Source organism: Lissotriton helveticus, chromosome 12 (assembly GCF_964261635.1).
Source record: "Lissotriton helveticus chromosome 12, aLisHel1.1, whole genome shotgun sequence".
NCBI classification, from domain to species: domain Eukaryota; kingdom Metazoa; phylum Chordata; class Amphibia; order Caudata; family Salamandridae; genus Lissotriton; species Lissotriton helveticus.
Genome location: NC_136073.1, coordinates 463263914 through 463281518, shown reverse-complemented (window position 1 = coordinate 463281518; position 17605 = coordinate 463263914). Strand labels below are relative to the sequence as shown.

At 45.2% G+C, this 17605-nt stretch overlaps 1 protein-coding gene across 1 annotated transcript in view; it reads left to right on the top strand.

Annotated features, from left to right (window-relative positions):
- Nucleotides 1-17605, top strand: part of BBS2 (Bardet-Biedl syndrome 2) — a 353876-nt gene that overhangs the window by 229568 nt on the left and 106703 nt on the right. Inside the window, exon 15 of the mRNA XM_078670690.1 lies at nucleotides 17060-17189. Within this exon, the coding sequence (XP_078526816.1) occupies nucleotides 17060-17189 (130 nt within the window). The remainder of the gene's footprint in view (nucleotides 1-17059; nucleotides 17190-17605) is intronic.

The following is a 17605-nucleotide window of genomic DNA, read 5'->3' as shown; positions in this document are numbered from 1 at the left end:
TGTTGGTGTTCCTGTTGCAGTGCCCATTGTATGCATTAATAGTGGCCCTTAGGTAAATGGTAGTGAATACAAGTTTTTAATGTACAAAAAACCATTCATGATTCATCATTACTAAAATGTACTGAACATCTTTTTGCTTATGTTTTCCGTTTTTTGGAGTTCAAATCCACATTAAGTAGGAGCTATGATTGTCTAAAAGAACTGCAAAATTCAAGTGTTCTCTCTTAATTCGAAATGCCAATGTGTTGTTTCGTTTATAGTACCCGTTTCATTTTTTGCCTCCAGTTGGAGACCTTGCTTCTTTGGCTGCTGGTTGATCCCAAGCTGTGATGGATTTATGGGATCACTTCATGTGAGACAGAAGCAGAGTAGCCACCATCAGGATGCTTTTCTTTCGTAGTGAGCGTTTCCTTGCGTTTGTTCCTGATCTCCCCTGCCTGCTCATCCCATGTGTGTATGACTTCTCCTTCTTCATTCGTTGGGGTTCACTATCAACATGCGGAAGTCACACGTGACTCCCTCTCAGACATCTTTCATCTTAGCTATTCTGGAGGCACACACTTTCAGACCTATCCACTGGAATGGTGTGGCTAAGCTATTAAAGCAATGGTTCTAATGTTTTAGCCTCTGGATTTTTATGGGACTGACTGAGCCCGCTGGGTCACAGGGCCTCATGGCCTCCTGCTGATAACACATACCATCTGATAGAGACATCTAGCCGTAGATTCCTTAACTTAGAATATCTCCTCAGGCGTCATTCTGGTTCCGAAAAATCTTTTTTCCCCAGCAATACCTCTGCACGCCGGGAGGCGGCGTTGCCCAGCTCCGTCCTGACATAGTCCATGGAAGTGTCGTCAATGGAGCCATATAATCCCCTCTCGGTGTGGTGACATCAGTTTTCTTCTTTCCGTGTCCTAACGCGGATCCGGGAAAGTGATACCTCTGGCCTGATTTGTTATCTACAGGCCTTTTCTACACCCTTTTGGCATCGAGGAACAGTGTGTCGATGCCCTTTGCGGCCTTAAGCTGTGCCGGACCTGCTCTCGACAAATGTCAGCGACGGACCCACACCAAATCTGTATGTGGTGCTTGGGGGAGCACCATAACTCCGTGGAGTGCGACGCTTGCCGACAGGTGTGGCCAAAATCCCAGCGGGAACGCCGCATGAAATTACTGTCTGCTCGGATGTCCCAGATGGACCCCACGCAATGCAGGTCTTCTTCTCTGCCGGAGCCGTCCACGTGGCGCAAGTACTCACAGAAGGACGTTCCTGTTTGGGGCAGGTCCTGGGACCTGCGCCATCATTCACCTAACTCCGGTAAGCACAAACGGAAGTTGCGGAGGTCGACAGGCTACATCATGTTGGCTCCCAGTCTTTACCGGACTCAGGCCATCAGGAGTAGGACACTGCCTACCCCCCGTTTCCAGGTGCTGGGGCGACTCGGCCTCAGATGGAGGACTACTGCAGGTCCCTGCAGTCTTTTCTGACTTTGCCCCCCTCCCTGGCACACCTTTGGGCCCCACAGGGGGCTAGGGACTCAGGTCGGGTCTCTGCCGGAGGGTTTACCCTCGGCTTAAACCGAGTGCCTTGACTCTGGCTCAGGAGTCGCCGCGACGGCGGGACATGGCCCGGAGGGCCATCCCACGACGTCTCGCCTTACCACAGCGCCATCGCACAGCCTCCCGGGGCTCCCTGCAGTGTCACTGGAGGGGGCTGCGGCGCGATGCATTACACCGCTTCGGTGCACTCTCTCTCTGCAGGTTTTCACCTCGGAAGATGTTGAGTCGCCGTCGGTCCGACTCTGGACCGTCGAGGCCTTTTCGGAGGTCATCGGCACCGGATCGACTCAGACAGTTGAGGCCTTTTCCGAGGTCATCAACACCAGCACGACTCCAACGGTCGAGGCCTGTTCAGAGGCCGCCGACGCTTGCGCCAGTCGAGGCCCTTTCTGAGGTCATCGACGTCGCCTCAGCGCCGTTCGACGCTGGTGCCATCTCCGGCTGTATTGGTGGAGGAAGGACTTCCTATGGATTCCCCACACTCTCAGTCATTTCAACGCTCTCCCGAGAGGGCACAAGTGAGGACTTGGGCCGCTCATCCTTTTGCTGAGTCTCTGTTAAGTGGCCGGCTTAGCTTATGTCTGTCACCTACTGACAACTTGCTGTCACCGCCTGGGCCACTGAGGCATGAGGCACGTTCATCAGGGCTGTTTGTAGGGCTCCGCCCTTTTGAGGATGCACCTGCCCTCCGTGTCTAGACCTCTGGAACACTTGCTGGATCTTCTCCACCTAGGTGCGGAGGACGTGGTTTTGGGACCCTGTGGAGCACCCTGTTGCACATCGCCATCGGCCAGCTCCCAATGGGCTGGAGGTCTTGTTCTACAGGCAGCTCTCTCTACGTGTCGGTTCCTATGCATCCTCCCACTGGGGAGTCTCGGTGGTTGGAGTCATGTGGCCTTGATGTGTTCGCATCCACTAGCGCCACACTCTGGTCCCTCAATAATGTGCGTGTGTTTGCTCTGGCTACTTTTACCCTATGGGACTCTGTAGAGCTGCTCCTTCCCTCCTTGCCGGAGAGCACTTGCGCCGATCTGGCCCGCATAATCCGTGATGGCCATGATATGACACAATTTTCGATTAGGGCTGCCATGGACACCACTGACTTCGTGGGTGGAGGTATGGCCCGATCGGTGGTCATACGCCGCATGCATGGTTGGGCGATGGCGTCTTCCAAGAGCATGTTCAAGAGCAACTTCAGGATCTACCTTTTGATGGGGTCACTCTTTTTGACGCCCATGCTGATTCGGCGGTCAGGCGCCTCTTGTCTACGTTTGGTTGTCTTCCCAGGTCTTAATCCTCATGAAGGTTTCTTGGTTTTGTGGCAGAACCGTCACTTTCTTTTCCGTTACCCCTGGTGGGTTACAGATGTTCTGGGTTGTGTGGCTGTTCAGACATGTTATTTTCATGTTCTGCTACAGCCAGTTTAGCTGTGTTTAGCTTTCTTTTGAGCCTCTGCCTACGAGCTTGCTCAAGAGGGACCCTTCTTTTGTAGGGTTGTGCCATACCCTATGTGGGGTTTTTTGTTGGCAGTTAAATAGCTACACTTCCTTACCAGGCCGTTTTGCTGCAATTTGTCTATTCCTACTGTTGTAGGATGTCTCCTCTGTTGAGATCCATAGGGTTGGTTTCTCTCAGGGTGTTCCATTGATGGTCTACGGTTCATCCGTAGTTCCTTCCTGCCTCCGTAGGGGCGCCTTTCCCCACTTTTTCAAAAGGAGTTTGTTATGCCTGTATTTTACGGGCGTGTTCTTACGGCATTGCTGTGGCCATCTTGCCTGTCTACCAAATGGACATGCGCCCCGGGGGGGGGCAGGTCCCTCTGTATTCTGTGAATACTCGCCGTATTGGTGCACATGGGTTGTGCCTCACGTCTTTCCTTCAGGCTCAAGCACTGTCTGTTTACTCGCTACTGCCCTGTTCATCTTCTAACATCTTCACTGAGTGGCTCTGGTCTATAACTTTTTGCCACTGTATCTGTGCTCCACCCCCTATGTTTCCTGGGGTGTGGGTTCTTTTCCACATTTGTAGCACTGGTAATGGTTCCCACACCAGCTGCTTTCTAATACCAGGTCTCAATCCTTTTCTGCCAGGGTTGCTTCTTTCAGTGGCATTACTGTGAGTGCATTTTTCATGGCTTTCTGTCGATCCTTTACTGCCAGTATCGTGGTCTCTGTCCTTCCCTGCATTACGGGAGGTCAGGTTTCTGCCCCTTGGGGTACTGTTGTTGTTCTGTGACTGTTAATCCGCTCATCGGTATAGTGTAATTATTGAGCAGACCCCCTGTTTAGGGTTTCGTCACTTCACGTATATGTGGCAACATTCCTGTCCCCTGTGTGTATGGCGTAGGTTCCACACACCACAGGGGTGCTCCATACTAGGTTCCTTCTGCCCTAGTGTTGGGACTTCTTGCTCACTCTCTCCTTCGGATTGGAGTCTTCTATGTGTTCCTGGCTTTGCCAGTTATTCCCGCACAGTGGTCCAGATTGTCTGCATGCCTACCTACTGCGCTTTTGCTTGATGGTACCTCGTCTATCTTGGTTGCCCCTATACTCTGGGTTCGGTCCTGCCACTGTTGGTTGTCTCATGCCCTAGGGGGAACACAATTAATATGTGTTTTTTCATACCCACACAGACCTCCTACTGCGGGTCCTGTTCTAGGCCGGACAGTCTTCCCACTGTCCCGTTTCCTTTGCCATCCACTGTGCTCTATTTTCCGTCAGGAGGTTCTACCGTTGTCACATTGTTTGGCCCCTTTGGGCCTTCCTCCTGTTAGATCATAGGGCCTTGTGCAAGGCTCCTTCTCGTAGGGGTCACTCTATTGTTTGTTTACTTAGGCACTGACCTTTCAACTGTCTGCCAGTCCATTGCGGGATTGTGGTGTCTTTCCCGTCCCTTGTTCTTGTTCCTTACAGAGGTTCCTGGGTCTCATGTCAGTTGCCCAAGCATTGCGGTTCCCACCGTGTTTCGTCAGTTTTTTGACAAATCGGTTCTCTTGGAACCTGGTGACTCGCAGACCCTCCTCCTATAGGGTATGGCTTTGGTATCTATTCTAAGTTAAGGAATCTGCGGCTAGATGTCTCTATCAGATGGAAGAGTTACTTACCTTTGGTAACAATATATCTGGTAGAGACACAGTCTAGCGGCAGATTCCTTAACTTAGAATATCTCCCCAGGTGTCAGACTGGATCCGGAAAATCTTTTTTTCCCAGCAGTACTTCTGCATGCCGGGAGGCGGCGTAACTCTTCCCACTGGCATATGCAGGCTCTGCAGTAGGACTTGAAGTCCCAGTGAATTTGGCATCGGGGAAATTTCTCCCTCTCCCTTCCCCACTCAGAGCTCATAGTGGTGACAGATGTGTCGCTTCTGGGTTGGGGGCAGGCACCTCAGCGGGGTTGAGAATGGAGGACTCTGGTCTCTGGTCTCTGGCAGAGTTACAGCTCCACATCAACATTTTGGAATTGAGATCAATCTGTTTGGCATTGAAGACCATAATCCCTTTCTTCAAGGGAAGGCTAGTTCAGGTGTTCACAGACAACACCACTGCCATATGGTACTGCAGCAAACACGGCAGTGTGGGATCGCGGACCCTGGGCCAGGAGGCTCTATGCCTCTGGATACGGCTGGAAGGTCAGGACATTTTCCTGGTCATACAACACCTGGCGTGCTCTTTGAATGCCAGGGCAGTCAAACTCAGTAATAAATGCCTTATGGATCGCAAATTCTATTTCCATCCTGACATGGTGCAAGGTCTCTTCGCGACTGAGAAGAATCTTGGTTAGATCTATACAGCACTGCAGTGAATACGCAATATCAGCACTTCTGAGTGCCAGAGTTTCCAAGACTGGTCTCACTCGGAGAACGATTTATTCTCAAGTGGAAATCAGCCCTCCTAGAAGACTTCCTGCTGATACCACTGATAGAGCACGCAGGTCACCCGACTATAATTTTAATTTGGGTAACCTTACACTCTACTACCAGTAACCCAGTTCCTTCCTATTTATTTTCCAATGTACCCGACTTACCAATCCACCGTTACGGGTACCTATGATCACAATGGATCAGGGAGCTAGCTGTAAAAGAAAGGCAGACACAAAATACAAATACCATTTACTATGTTTGCACTCATATAATAACCAGAGACACTAGAAGTTTTCAAAGTCTTTATCTAATCTTCATCAAGGTCAGAAAGTAAAATGTTTACAGCAATTAAACTATCAATAACCAGGAGCATGAAAATAGTATAGCTATGCAAGAAGAAAATAAATCCAACAATTTAGAACTCTGAAGGGAAGGTAAGAACAAAAAACAGGAACAGGGAATAAGAATTTTCAGAAATTAGACTTGATATGTAGTGACTAAAGGACGGGGTAAAATAAGGAACATACTAGAATCTCACAGTTGAGTATTACCCCTTGAAGGTGGGTAAGGAAAAAGAACTTTAATCTGTACTACGATAATTTTGAGATACCATGTAGCTTTTGGAAAGGTAAAACTGGAACGTGTTAACATTCAGAGCAATTACTTTGAATTCATACGCAAGCATGGTACCCTCTGTCAAACATCATAAATGATGCGGGAGTATTAGGTGGTGGAATGATAACTCCTTCTCTAGTTTTGATAGGCTTGTCTTTCTTGAAATAATTCTTTACTTTGTTTACAAGAGTCATTTTCCTCTTGCTTCCGTACATAATACAATTTCTATTTGTTCTCCACTGATCCCTTACAAACCCTTGATATCTAGGATCCGGTTGGGACTCTGGATGTCTCGAATACAACATATACCTTTTCGCAAATTACTTTTTGTTTACAAAAATCACTTCCAATACAAATGCGTCTTTTATTTTCCCGCACCAATCAAATGCGCGATTTCAAACAGTCTCAACCAATGGGTGCGCGGCGTTTCTCGTAGACGAGTTCTCACTCTCCTGTGCTCACCCCTCCTTTACAATGCTGTCTCAGCTACACACCTGCTGTCTCGACCAATACCAGCGCGGCACTGTGTGACGTCAGCGCAGCTCCGCAACTGACTCTCTCCTTCACAAGGTAACGGAAAACTCAATTTCTACCTTCTAAAGTGCAAGTGCTCTGTTTAATTTACAACGCAAACACATTCGCCACTGTACTCGAGTGTCTAGAAAGAAAAGATTTGTTTCACTGCAAGTAAATCCCTTCCGTTTACTTTTCAAAAACTACGAGTAGAACCCTTCTGCCTACTCTTCACACAAGCATTAGGGAACTTGCTACTCCTTCGACTCATCCACTTTGGGATATATACTAAGCCAAAAGTTTCACTAGTGAACCCCTTTGCTATCATTCAAGCTCAGACGAACCTGCTACTCCTTCCGTGTGACCCTTACTAGGTTATATCACAATAGAAGTTTTGCCAGCGAACTCTTTGCTACCATTTATTCAAACATTTATTCAGAAAACCCTAATTAGTGCTTCCAGTTCTACCTAACCTGCACCAATTTTCCTCGAGCAACTGACCTCACTGCGACGTGGATTCTCCTTACCACCCGCTATTCTGCCCCCGGGGATTCCAGACAAACATGTAACAATCACTAACGAGTGTATTAGTACATATATCAATATAACAGCAAGAAAAACAATTTAAAACATTTCATAATTTTGCAAAGCAATAAAAACACTTTTACATTTGATCGATCGATACTTTTAGCAGCAATAACATTTTCACAGTTTGCAGCAAATAAACTATCTACCTATCTTAACTAGTCCTACCTAACTTTAACTAGTCCCTAACCATCCTCTGCTACCAGAAAATTACTGATAGAGCGCGCAGGTCACCCGACTATAATTTTACCATATACGCATTGGGCCCATAAATTCAATTCACCATATTTATAATTCGGGTAACCTTACACTCTGCTACCAGTAACCCAGTTCCTTCCTATTTATTTTCCAATGTACCCGACTTACCAATCCACCGTTACGGGTACCTATGATCACAATGGATCAGGGAGCTAGCTGTAAAAGAAAGGCAGACACAAAATACAAATACCATTTACTACGTTTGCACTCATATAATAACCAGAGACACTGGAAGTTTTCAAAGTCTTTATCTAATCTTCATCAAGGTCAGAAAGTAAAATGTTTACAGCAATTAAACTATCAATAACCAGGAGCATGAAAATAGTATAGCTATGCAAGAAGAAAATAAATCCAACCATTTAGAACTCTGAAGGGGAGGTAAGAACAGGGAACATACTAATAAGAATTTTCAGAAATTAGACTTGATATGTAGTGACTAAAGGACAGGGTAAAATAAGGAACATACTAGAATCTCACAGTTGAGTATTACCCCTTGAAGGTGGGTAAGGAAAAAGAACTTTAATCTGTACTACGATAATTTTGAGATACCATGTAGCTTTTGGAAAGGTAAAACTGGAACGTGTTAACATTCAGAGCAATTACTTTGAATTCAGTAAAGGGTGGGTAAAGAGAAGGAACATCTACTTATTCAGAGACAGTATTTATTCATTCACCTATAAGGTAGGGGAAAAATGGAACAAGCTAATGAAAACACTTTCACGATTTCAGTAATTTATAAAAGGCAAGGTAAGAACAAGGGACATATGCAACTTATGATTTAGCAAAAGTTCAGGCAAAGATAAGGTTTAAAGAATGCAAGTGTGTTTCCCTAACAGCTTTATATTTACCTAGCACGGTGTGGAGACCAACCCTGGCCACGGGTCAGTTAAGGACAGATGGACGCCAGTAGGCCACCAGATGCAGAATGGACACCCCAAGACAGGACAGGAGAGCCAGATTAGGATCAGGATAGGACCACCAAGGTAAGACCAGCACCCGCAGTTCGGTAGCAACCCTCTCTGCAGCTATCAGTCAGAACCCAGATTGGGTTATCGAATTCCCCAGCAAAGTGCTCCGCCAGCACTTAAGGTTTCCAAAACCCCGATTGGTCTCTGGAAATTACAGACAGAGTGCTCCGCAGCACCTCTGTTTCTCTCGATCAGCTATTGAGTGCGTTGGGTCAGTGACAGGTCAGCTATTCGGACAAGTCGGACAATTTCTCTAGCTAAACCCAGGCTAGATATACTGTTTTCGGGTCAGTGTACCACCCCTCGAATGTTGCAAGTGTAAGAATCCCCAATTTCGATTGGTCCAAAGAAAGGACAGGTCAGCACACCAACTAGGATTTGACTTTCTCAAGCCTACAATTTACATTTTTGGGACCTCCCATTGAATTTGGGGTTTCCATGACATATGCTTTATACATAACAATAGAGAATACAAAATTCATATACAATTGTTTCAAATGTAGTACAGTTCAGCTTCGTCTTGCTGGGTTACCGGTCGGTTCCCAGCAGCATCTTGACTGTGGCTGCCAGCTGGATGGGTTCCACTGGTACAAGGTTTTCTTCCCTCTGCCAGGGTGACATGCGCAGTAGGGACTTCTAAGATGGAGTAGTAAGCACCTCCCAGGCCCAAAAGATTCGATACATGAAAAGTAAAGGAAAACAATTTAGAACACAGAAATAAATGATTACACTGTATACCAGGAATCCCTATATGACTCCCATTACTTTATAATAACTATAGCATTAGGATTAGTGCAAAGACAAACAGCATAGCGAAAGCTGCAGTGCAAGCTTCGGCATGTGAGAACATAAAGCAGCCATCTTATTGCCAATGCGGAAGTGCGAAAAGTTCCCACCAGTCACATCACATGGGTATGACCGACGCATGAGCAGAAGAAATTCCCGCATAGCAGCAGCCATTTTAGTGGCAAGCGTTTTAGGATGAGTAAACACATAAACAAGCGTCTCTGGGACACCCCGTGTAATGTAAAAGGTGCAATATTAGTAACACAAACAGGTTGATTATACTTATTAACATTATTTGAGGTTCTTGATACAAGCAAGTCGCTTTACGTGCGAATCCTTGCTCCATCACCAACCTTACCCAAAGTTCTCAAGAAGATCAGGAACGACCGGGCCCAAGTCACTCTTGTGGCTCTGGGTTGAGCACCAAGAGTATGGTATCCCAAACTCCTGAGCATGAGCATTAGTCCTTCAAACAGGCTACCCCTTTGCAGCAACAGGGCAGGGTCCTGCACCTAAACCTGCGTGCGCTCCACCTTCATGCATGGAGATTGAGCTGTGGCAGCTGACAGTCTTTGACCTCCCTTCAGAAGTCTGTAAAGTCATTCTGGCTGCCATGCATCACTCAACTTAGACCGGATACACCAAACATTGGGACAAATATGTGGCTTGGTTCACTGCCAAACATGTTGATCCTCTCTTCATCCTTTTATTTTATTTTTGGTTTTTATAAAGCGCAAACATGACCCAAGGATATCGGAGCGCTGTACATATGATAGTTAAACATAAATGATGAGCTTACACATAAAGAGAACATCTAATAAAAGCAAATGGCAACTTTTGAGAACTCCAATAAGATAAGGTATGTAGTGACAGAGTTATTAATAGATGACCTCAATTTGTTTATGTGAGATTGGAATAGGTTCTCCAGGGTCGTTTTTCATGATTCTGCTTTGTGTCGGTTCCGGGACAATGTTTGTACGGGTTCTACTTGGATTGATGTGCTTCGGCCCTGTATTGGTATTACAGTCCTTGTAGCGGGCAGTGTGTCATGGGGACATGCTCATCGTGACTTTTAGGAGAGGAATCTGTTCATTAGGATCTTTTTCACCTCTTTTTTCAAGACGTGGGTCAATGGATTAGATTGTACATTGGGTGATGAGGAGTTCCAGATCCTAGGAGCCAATCCGGAAAAGGAGTGTGTATAGGTTGTTTGTTTTCTGAATCTGGGAGGTTCTAGCCTGAAAGAGTTTGCGCTTCTGAGTGAGCGTCTGCCTCCTAAGATTCGGATCTTTTCTGCTAGGTACCTTGTTTCATTACGATGTAAGGCTTTATGCGCTAGGCAAGGAATCTTCAGTTGAGTTCTGGCCCCGTAAGGGAGCAAGTTGAGAGCGTTTAGTGATGGGGTAATGTGGTCAAAGCGTCTAGTGCCTTCTACCAGTCTAATTGCTGTTGTGTTGAGGGTCGCTTTGAGTGGAGCCGTTCTCGATTTGGGAAGACCTGAAAGGGTTTCAGAAACAAATTCAAGCCTTGAGACCACTAATGGTTGTACTGCTTTTTTTAAGTCTGGGGTTGGCAGGAATGGTTCCACTTTCTTTAGTAGTTTGAGTTGGAATGAGGCAGTGGGCGTGGACTGCACTGATATGTGCTAGCATGTTCCGATTCTTGACCAGTGTTATTCCAAGGGATTTAGCGGATTAATGGTAGGTATGCAGTTGAGGGCTTTGAGGTGATTGAGCCAATCATGCATGTGTGTGTAGTTTGAGGTTATTGTGAGCTAGCCAGGACTGAATTTTGACTAGACTGTTATTTAGTTGGATGATATCCTCCAGGGAGGCTATCTTTAAGTATACTTGTATGTCGTCTGCATACATGTGGTTTGCAACGTTCAATTGTTTGAAGATTTCCGTTGGTGGGTCCATACTTAGGTTAAAGAGTGTGGGGAAAATGGTCGACCTTTGTGGGATTCCGCAGCTCACTGTTGTGGTATCTGAGAATGAGTTTCCTAGTTTGATTCTTTGTCAGCGGTTCTGCAGGAAGAATGTGAACCATGGGAGCACTTTTCCAGACAGTCCCATTCTGTTTTCTAGCAGCCTTAGTTGATTGTTGTGATTGACTGTGTCAGATGCCGATGAGGGGTCTAGTAGGATAAGTCGTTGTTGTCTAGCTTCGTAAGGTTGTCATCTATTATGTGAACAGTAGCCGATTTTGTGCTGTGCCTTGGTCTAAATACTGATTTGAATTTGTCTAGTAAGTCAAAATGATCAATGTGGCAACTTGGTTGGTTTTGTATACATTTTCTAGTAATTTGGCCAGAAAGGGAATATTCGATACTGAGCAAAAGTTGCTCAGGGTTGTAGGTTCTGCTCCTACTTTTTTCAGGAGTGTGACTTGCCCAGCCTTCGGGCAGTCCAGGGTAATGCCTTGTTTTAGCGATTAATTTACGATCTTAGTCAGTATGGGTGAGAAGAGGTGACTGAGTTCCTTTAGTATTGTGGAGAGGATAGGGTCATTGAAATGTGAAGTTGGTTTCATGCATATTACAGTCTTGTGGACCTCCTCCTCAATTAGTGATTTGAACTCGCTTCAGACAGCTTGATTCTTGGTTTTGGATGGGTGAGTTTTCATCTGGTCCTCCACTGGGTAAAGAGATACACCTTCGGAATTGTGTTCATTTTCTGTATTTGCTAGCCTTTTTTTGTCAGATCCAGTTTATTTTTTGATTTCTAAGATTTGTCCATTGAAAAATGAAGTGAAAGCTTAACAGTTTACCACAGAGTTATTGTTGATTTTGGTTAAATTGTATGCCCCGGTTTCTTGTTTGACCATTTCAAACAATCGTCTTGGGCGATTCCTTGCATTATTGAATTGGGCTCTGAAGTATGATGCTTTTGTGTTCCAGATGTGTTGTTTGTTGCTGTTCCGTCGTTCACGAAGCTCGGTTAGGGGCAATTTCGAGGGTTCCTATCGCTATATTCTTTCTGCGAGTCTAAGGCTCCTGCTTTCCTCATTTAGACTTTGATTGTACCAAGGGCGGGAGGGTTTTATTTTTTTGTTTTTCGAGGCTCAGTGGGGCTACTGACTCCAACATGTTTGATAATGTTTGGTTATAGTGCTTGGTTAATTCGAGAACATTCTGAGTTGCTTTTGGGGGAGAGAGATTTTTCTTGCAAGCGGTCAGTTTGGCCCTGTCTATGTTTTTGGTGTCTCTAACCCAGCTTTTCTGTTTGGGTTCTTGCCCTTTAGATATCTGTATGTGCGTATTTAAGTGAAAATGATTGAGTGATGATCGGTTAAACAGTCATTGGGTGTGATAGTCGATTGTCAACGCTCCTTTCCTAGATATGAGTAGGTCCAACTTTGATCCTTTAATATGAGTTGGGCTTAAGCATGATTGGTTCAGGTTTTGATCAGAGAGGAATTGTTTTAGAGTGGATACCTGCTTATCTTCCTCATTTAAGTCTCTGAGAAAAAAAGGCCTTACGGTGTAGTTTGGAGTGTATTGTGATTGTTCCCATTATATGTTCAATAAACAGTTAGTTGTCTCCTGGAGGGTGGTAAATAGGGTATAGGTTGGCTAGTGATTTCTTTGTTGCAAAGATTTCTGCACCCATGTATTCACAGGATGTGAGATCGTCTACTGTGAAAGTCTTGACTTACGGGAATTTCTCATGAATTATAACAATCCCTCTACCCTGTCGTTGCTGTCAGTAAAGGGGTTGAATGGTGTAGTTTGGAGGCACGATGATGTCAAGCATGCTTGTGAATCATTGGTTTAGCCGGTTTCTGCATGAGTAGCATGTCTAATTCGTGATGGAGGATAGTTTTGGCGAGGTCTGTGGCATGTTTGATCGCTGATCTGTAGTTGAGAAGCATGCATTTTAGGGTTGTTTTGATAGGCCTGAAGGATTAAGATTTGGTGTTAGCTGGATCTCAATTAGGTTCTTGTGGTTTGCATTCTCAGTTTTATCATGTGGCCATTGTCTTTTCATGCTGTCAGTGGTCGGTATGTTGTAGATCGGCAGTTAGGCAGTGTGGAATCCTTGTAGTATAGCAGCAGGGCTTCGATGTCTGACGTGGATAGATGGTTATGCGCTAGCTTGGGTCACAGAGTGGATGGCCTTGGGTGGGTGACAATGCTTGTGATTGAATGAGGGAGGCTGTTAACCTTTGGGGCTAAAGCTTCTTGTGTGTATGACGTAATCTCTTGGACCGCTAATGAAGTTTCCTTGATGTTTTTGTTTGCAATGTTTAATCCCTTGATTGTGTTATCAATTTTGTGTTCCAGGTTGCTTAGCTGGGTAGACCAAAATGTATTCCAATTATGTCTGAGGGGCATGTTGCACCTTGTGGATTCTGTAAGAGAAGAGGGGTCATCTTTATGGATGAGAGTGTATTGCGGACTAGGGGCAGAGGAATTAGGGAAAATACTGGTGGAATAGGGCTAGGAGAGGGGCTGCTAGATGTGATGATAGGAGGAGGAATAGGAAGAGATCTAATAGGCGTGTCAGCTACGGGCATCATGCGCTGTCGGGGTTCGTTTCGAGCCGGTTGGAGTTCTGGATGCTCAGTATGGTCTCCGACTGTGAGGCAGATGTGTAAGTGGAAGAGGTGACCTTGCTAGAAGGAGGTTGATTAGTAACCATGGTTATCTCCGAATTGAGACTGTTGACAAATCTCTGTGGGTATCAGTTCCCAGCCTTATATGAGTTAAGGGCATGCGCAAATCAGTTGCATGGATAATGGGGGAAGGGCATGACTAATCATTAGGAGGAGGTCATCTGGGGCCGTTGGTGGTGGTTCCCGTGTTCCAGTGGCAGGGTTGAGCATGAGAAGACATATATAAGATAGTGGTGGATCAGGATGATGTCTGTGTTTCGATCGCGGGGTGTATGGGTAGATGTTAACTTTGAAAGGAGATGGGAACATTGTTCCACACCGTGTTTTTGATCTTCAGGAACATTTTGTCAAACATCTTCACATTACGGTCAGAAGACTGGATGAGAACGTTCCCGTTGTTGTAAAGGGAGACGGTTGCTTCTGACTTGAAAACCAGAGAGGATGATATGGTGATTTGCAGATTATGGGATGTTTTCCTGGCAGTGCTTATTTGGAGCGTCACAGCTATAGCTCTTCTCCATTGTGCTCTGCTGTTGGTGAAGAGGATTAAATCAGTAGCTGCTGCACCCTTCTTAGCAAAATAGTAGGAATCTGCTATGATCGTTTCAGAGTTCCATTTGTGTAGATTATGTTTGAAACTCTAAGCAGCGTTCTTGGATAGATTGGGCGGGGTAATTCATCTTGAATGCATTACGGCCTACCAGTGCCATCAAACCATCACTGGCGCTGAGGTTGTTTGTCTCCATATTAGCCAAGGAACCCTTAAATTAAATGAATAAATAATCCCGTTGAGAGTCTATAGACAAGAATTGGATAGAAAAGGAGTAGTCGCATATGCGAGAGTGCTCTCAGCGGTGATGTAGTGGCAGTGTAGACCAAGAATGGCGGTGAAGAAGGCTGCCTGTATTACTTCAAGCAGAAGTACTGAAAGTATCAGTCCAGGGCTATTCCAATAAGCCTGTTCATAAGAAGATCTGAAGTGAGGAGTCCTTCTGTTGTTTCTTGCTTTTCTTTATGGTATAAGCGAATCCCTAAGAGACTTGCTTATCTCACCGGGATTAGCGGTGCCTGTTAAACTCTTCTTTAAAAGAAATAAAAGTCAAGACCATGAGTGGCAGTGAATATGCTATCAGATTAGGGCGAGTAGAAGATCAGAGGGGACAACCCAGTACCATTCAAAGATGGTCACTCCAGAAGCAGTGCAGCAAAGTCCTTCTTTTCTTTCCATTGTCAAGGAGAGCTACAGAGTTTTTCTTCACTGTCAGCATACAAGTCCTATGTCTGTTTAGCGTATTAAGGAGCAGCACCGTTGTGAGGATGAGGCCTTTGAGTCGGTGAATGGAGGGAGGGGCCCCCAAAATGGAGAATTGTCTAGAGACACTCTTGACTCCAAGCTTACGTTCGAAGGTCATGTGAACAACGTTACCTCAGCATCCTTCTACACACTAAAGCTTCTTAAAAACGCTGCGGCTCGCATACTGCTGAATATTCCTAAGCATAGATCTGCTGCCTCTGCACTCATACAACTACACTGGCTTCCAGTAAAGAGACGCAATGAGTTTGATGCTTTCTGCATCGCTTTCACAGTGATGCACGGTGCAGGACCATAGATTATCGAATGTCCAAGACAGGCGTGGATGCAGGTAGACCGGCTACTGTGCAACTGTCTTGGCAGAAAGGTCCAATCGAATCCGTATATCCTGCGATCGTGCTTGGGTGCAATTCGAATCTCCTAATTGTCACAGTGAGTAGAACCAATTTCGCTGATATAGGTTCAATCCCAGTGTGTTTCTTGTTGCAATGCTATACAGCAGAGGGGTGGATGGCAGGGTATAAACAGGATATTCACTGATTTGTGATCCCGAACCCGGGAGCTTACTTTTGCTGCTCCAGCTCTGTGGCCATCTTGCGCTAGTGCCCTTATCCAAGGTGTTATTGTTTGTGTTATTTATAGCCCTTTACAGGCTATGGGCACAGTAAAGGGTATCTTTCGGCCATATTGAGTTTCTTACGGTTGCCGGACCCACCCTTTCTGTTCAAGTCAGCAGTCGTGACTCGTTTCTTAAAAGGACTACAGTGTATGTTTCCTCCAAAACCCTTCATTATGCCTCAGTGGGACATCATTTTAACTTTCTTGATATGCTCACCATTCAAGCTGATGCATAGCTGTCCTCTGCATTGCTTGACTATCCATTAACACAACCTTCTTAGTGGCCATCACATCAGCCAGGAGGGTTAGCGAGCTCCAGGTGCTCTTTGGCTTGTGGAGTCCTCTTCCTGGCTATCTGTCAGGCTGCTACGTGGGCTTCTCTGCACACCCTTACTAAACACTACTACCTTCATAGTTAGCTTCGGCGTGACAGGAACTTTACCTTTTCAGTCCTCCAGGAATTCCTGGTCCGAACCTGTTCACTGACCTTCCACCGGGGAGGTGTTGCTTGGGTAGCTATTCTAAGATAAGGAATTTGTCGCTAGAAGTCAGATGAACAAGTTACTTACCTTCAGTAACACCTTATCTGGTAGAGATTCTGTCTAGCTGCAGATTTCATACCGACCCTTCCATCCTCCCCAATTCTTCAAACTGTTCTAAAAAATCCCTGTAGGTCCTTAGTGTCCACACACTGGTCCATCTGCTTTCTATTGTGGCTGATGTCAGCATACTAGAATGGTGCCTATATACGACGTAGTAGCTGGCGTGGCTAACACAGAACCGATTGCACCTACTGGCACACAGAATTACTGCTCAAGAGTTTCCGGATCCAGTCTGTCACCTGGGGAATATTCTAAGGTAATAAATCTGCGGGTTGATAGTCTCTACCAGATAACGCGTTACCAAAGGTAAGTAACTTGTTTGATTAGCATACATTTTTTCTCCTTCAGCTTTCTTTAGTTCCCTTCCATTTTGTTCTTTTGTTTCCTCCACCTCAGCTTCAGAGTAGGAGGTCAACTCCTAAAAATGCTTTTACTGTTTTCTGCAAAGTTGAGCTTTGTTGGGTTGTCTCACGCTACAAAGTGAACTACCTGTCCAAGTGATGAAGCACTGTGAAAACTGGGGCAGACAATAAAATAGTGATGGAAAGACAATGTTTTTCTGCAGTGATGCCTTTAGACATTATAAACCCAACCCGGGAAACCCTTTTTGGGTAGCTGCAGCGCATTATAAATTCAAATAATAAAAAATAAATATATAAAAAAATACAAGCAAAGGATAAAGCATTGATTATGAGTGATTACTTTTTGTTTTAAAGGTAGCAAAACTAGTTACTGTCTACATTTAAGTTGATTTGTTTCCCTTCAGCACTCAGTTTCACGTGTTTGAACTGACGAGGCAGCTTCCACGATTTTCTATGTATGCATTGGGCAGCACTGGCTCAGATCCCGAGCCTCGGAGCTTTGTGCACTTCACCACTAATGAGCGGGTACAGAGGGTGAGTGACACACTTTTCAATTATATGCCTCTTTCTCCCTTTCATTAAAATATGTTTAGCGCATTTTATATTCTCTCTAGGTCTCACATGGTCGAAAATATTACATTGCTATATGTAGGCCTCTTCACTCTCCACAATGACTTTCTCACACTCCTTGTTGACACGAATAACTTACTCAACAAGACTAATGATAGAAAGTTCCTTCCTGTTTGTGCATTCTGGATTAATATTCTTGGTTTTCCTTGGAAAAAACATAAATAATACTTTTGGTTTAAAAAAAGGGGGGTGCGCCTCATTTAAAAATCAGCCCAATAAACAGTTTGATCCTCACATTTACTGTGATTTTAGTTGCCTTGTTCAAGAGTCCCCAGAGGTCTTGTTTCTGAGTTCCCATATTTGTGGCCACAAAATAGGTC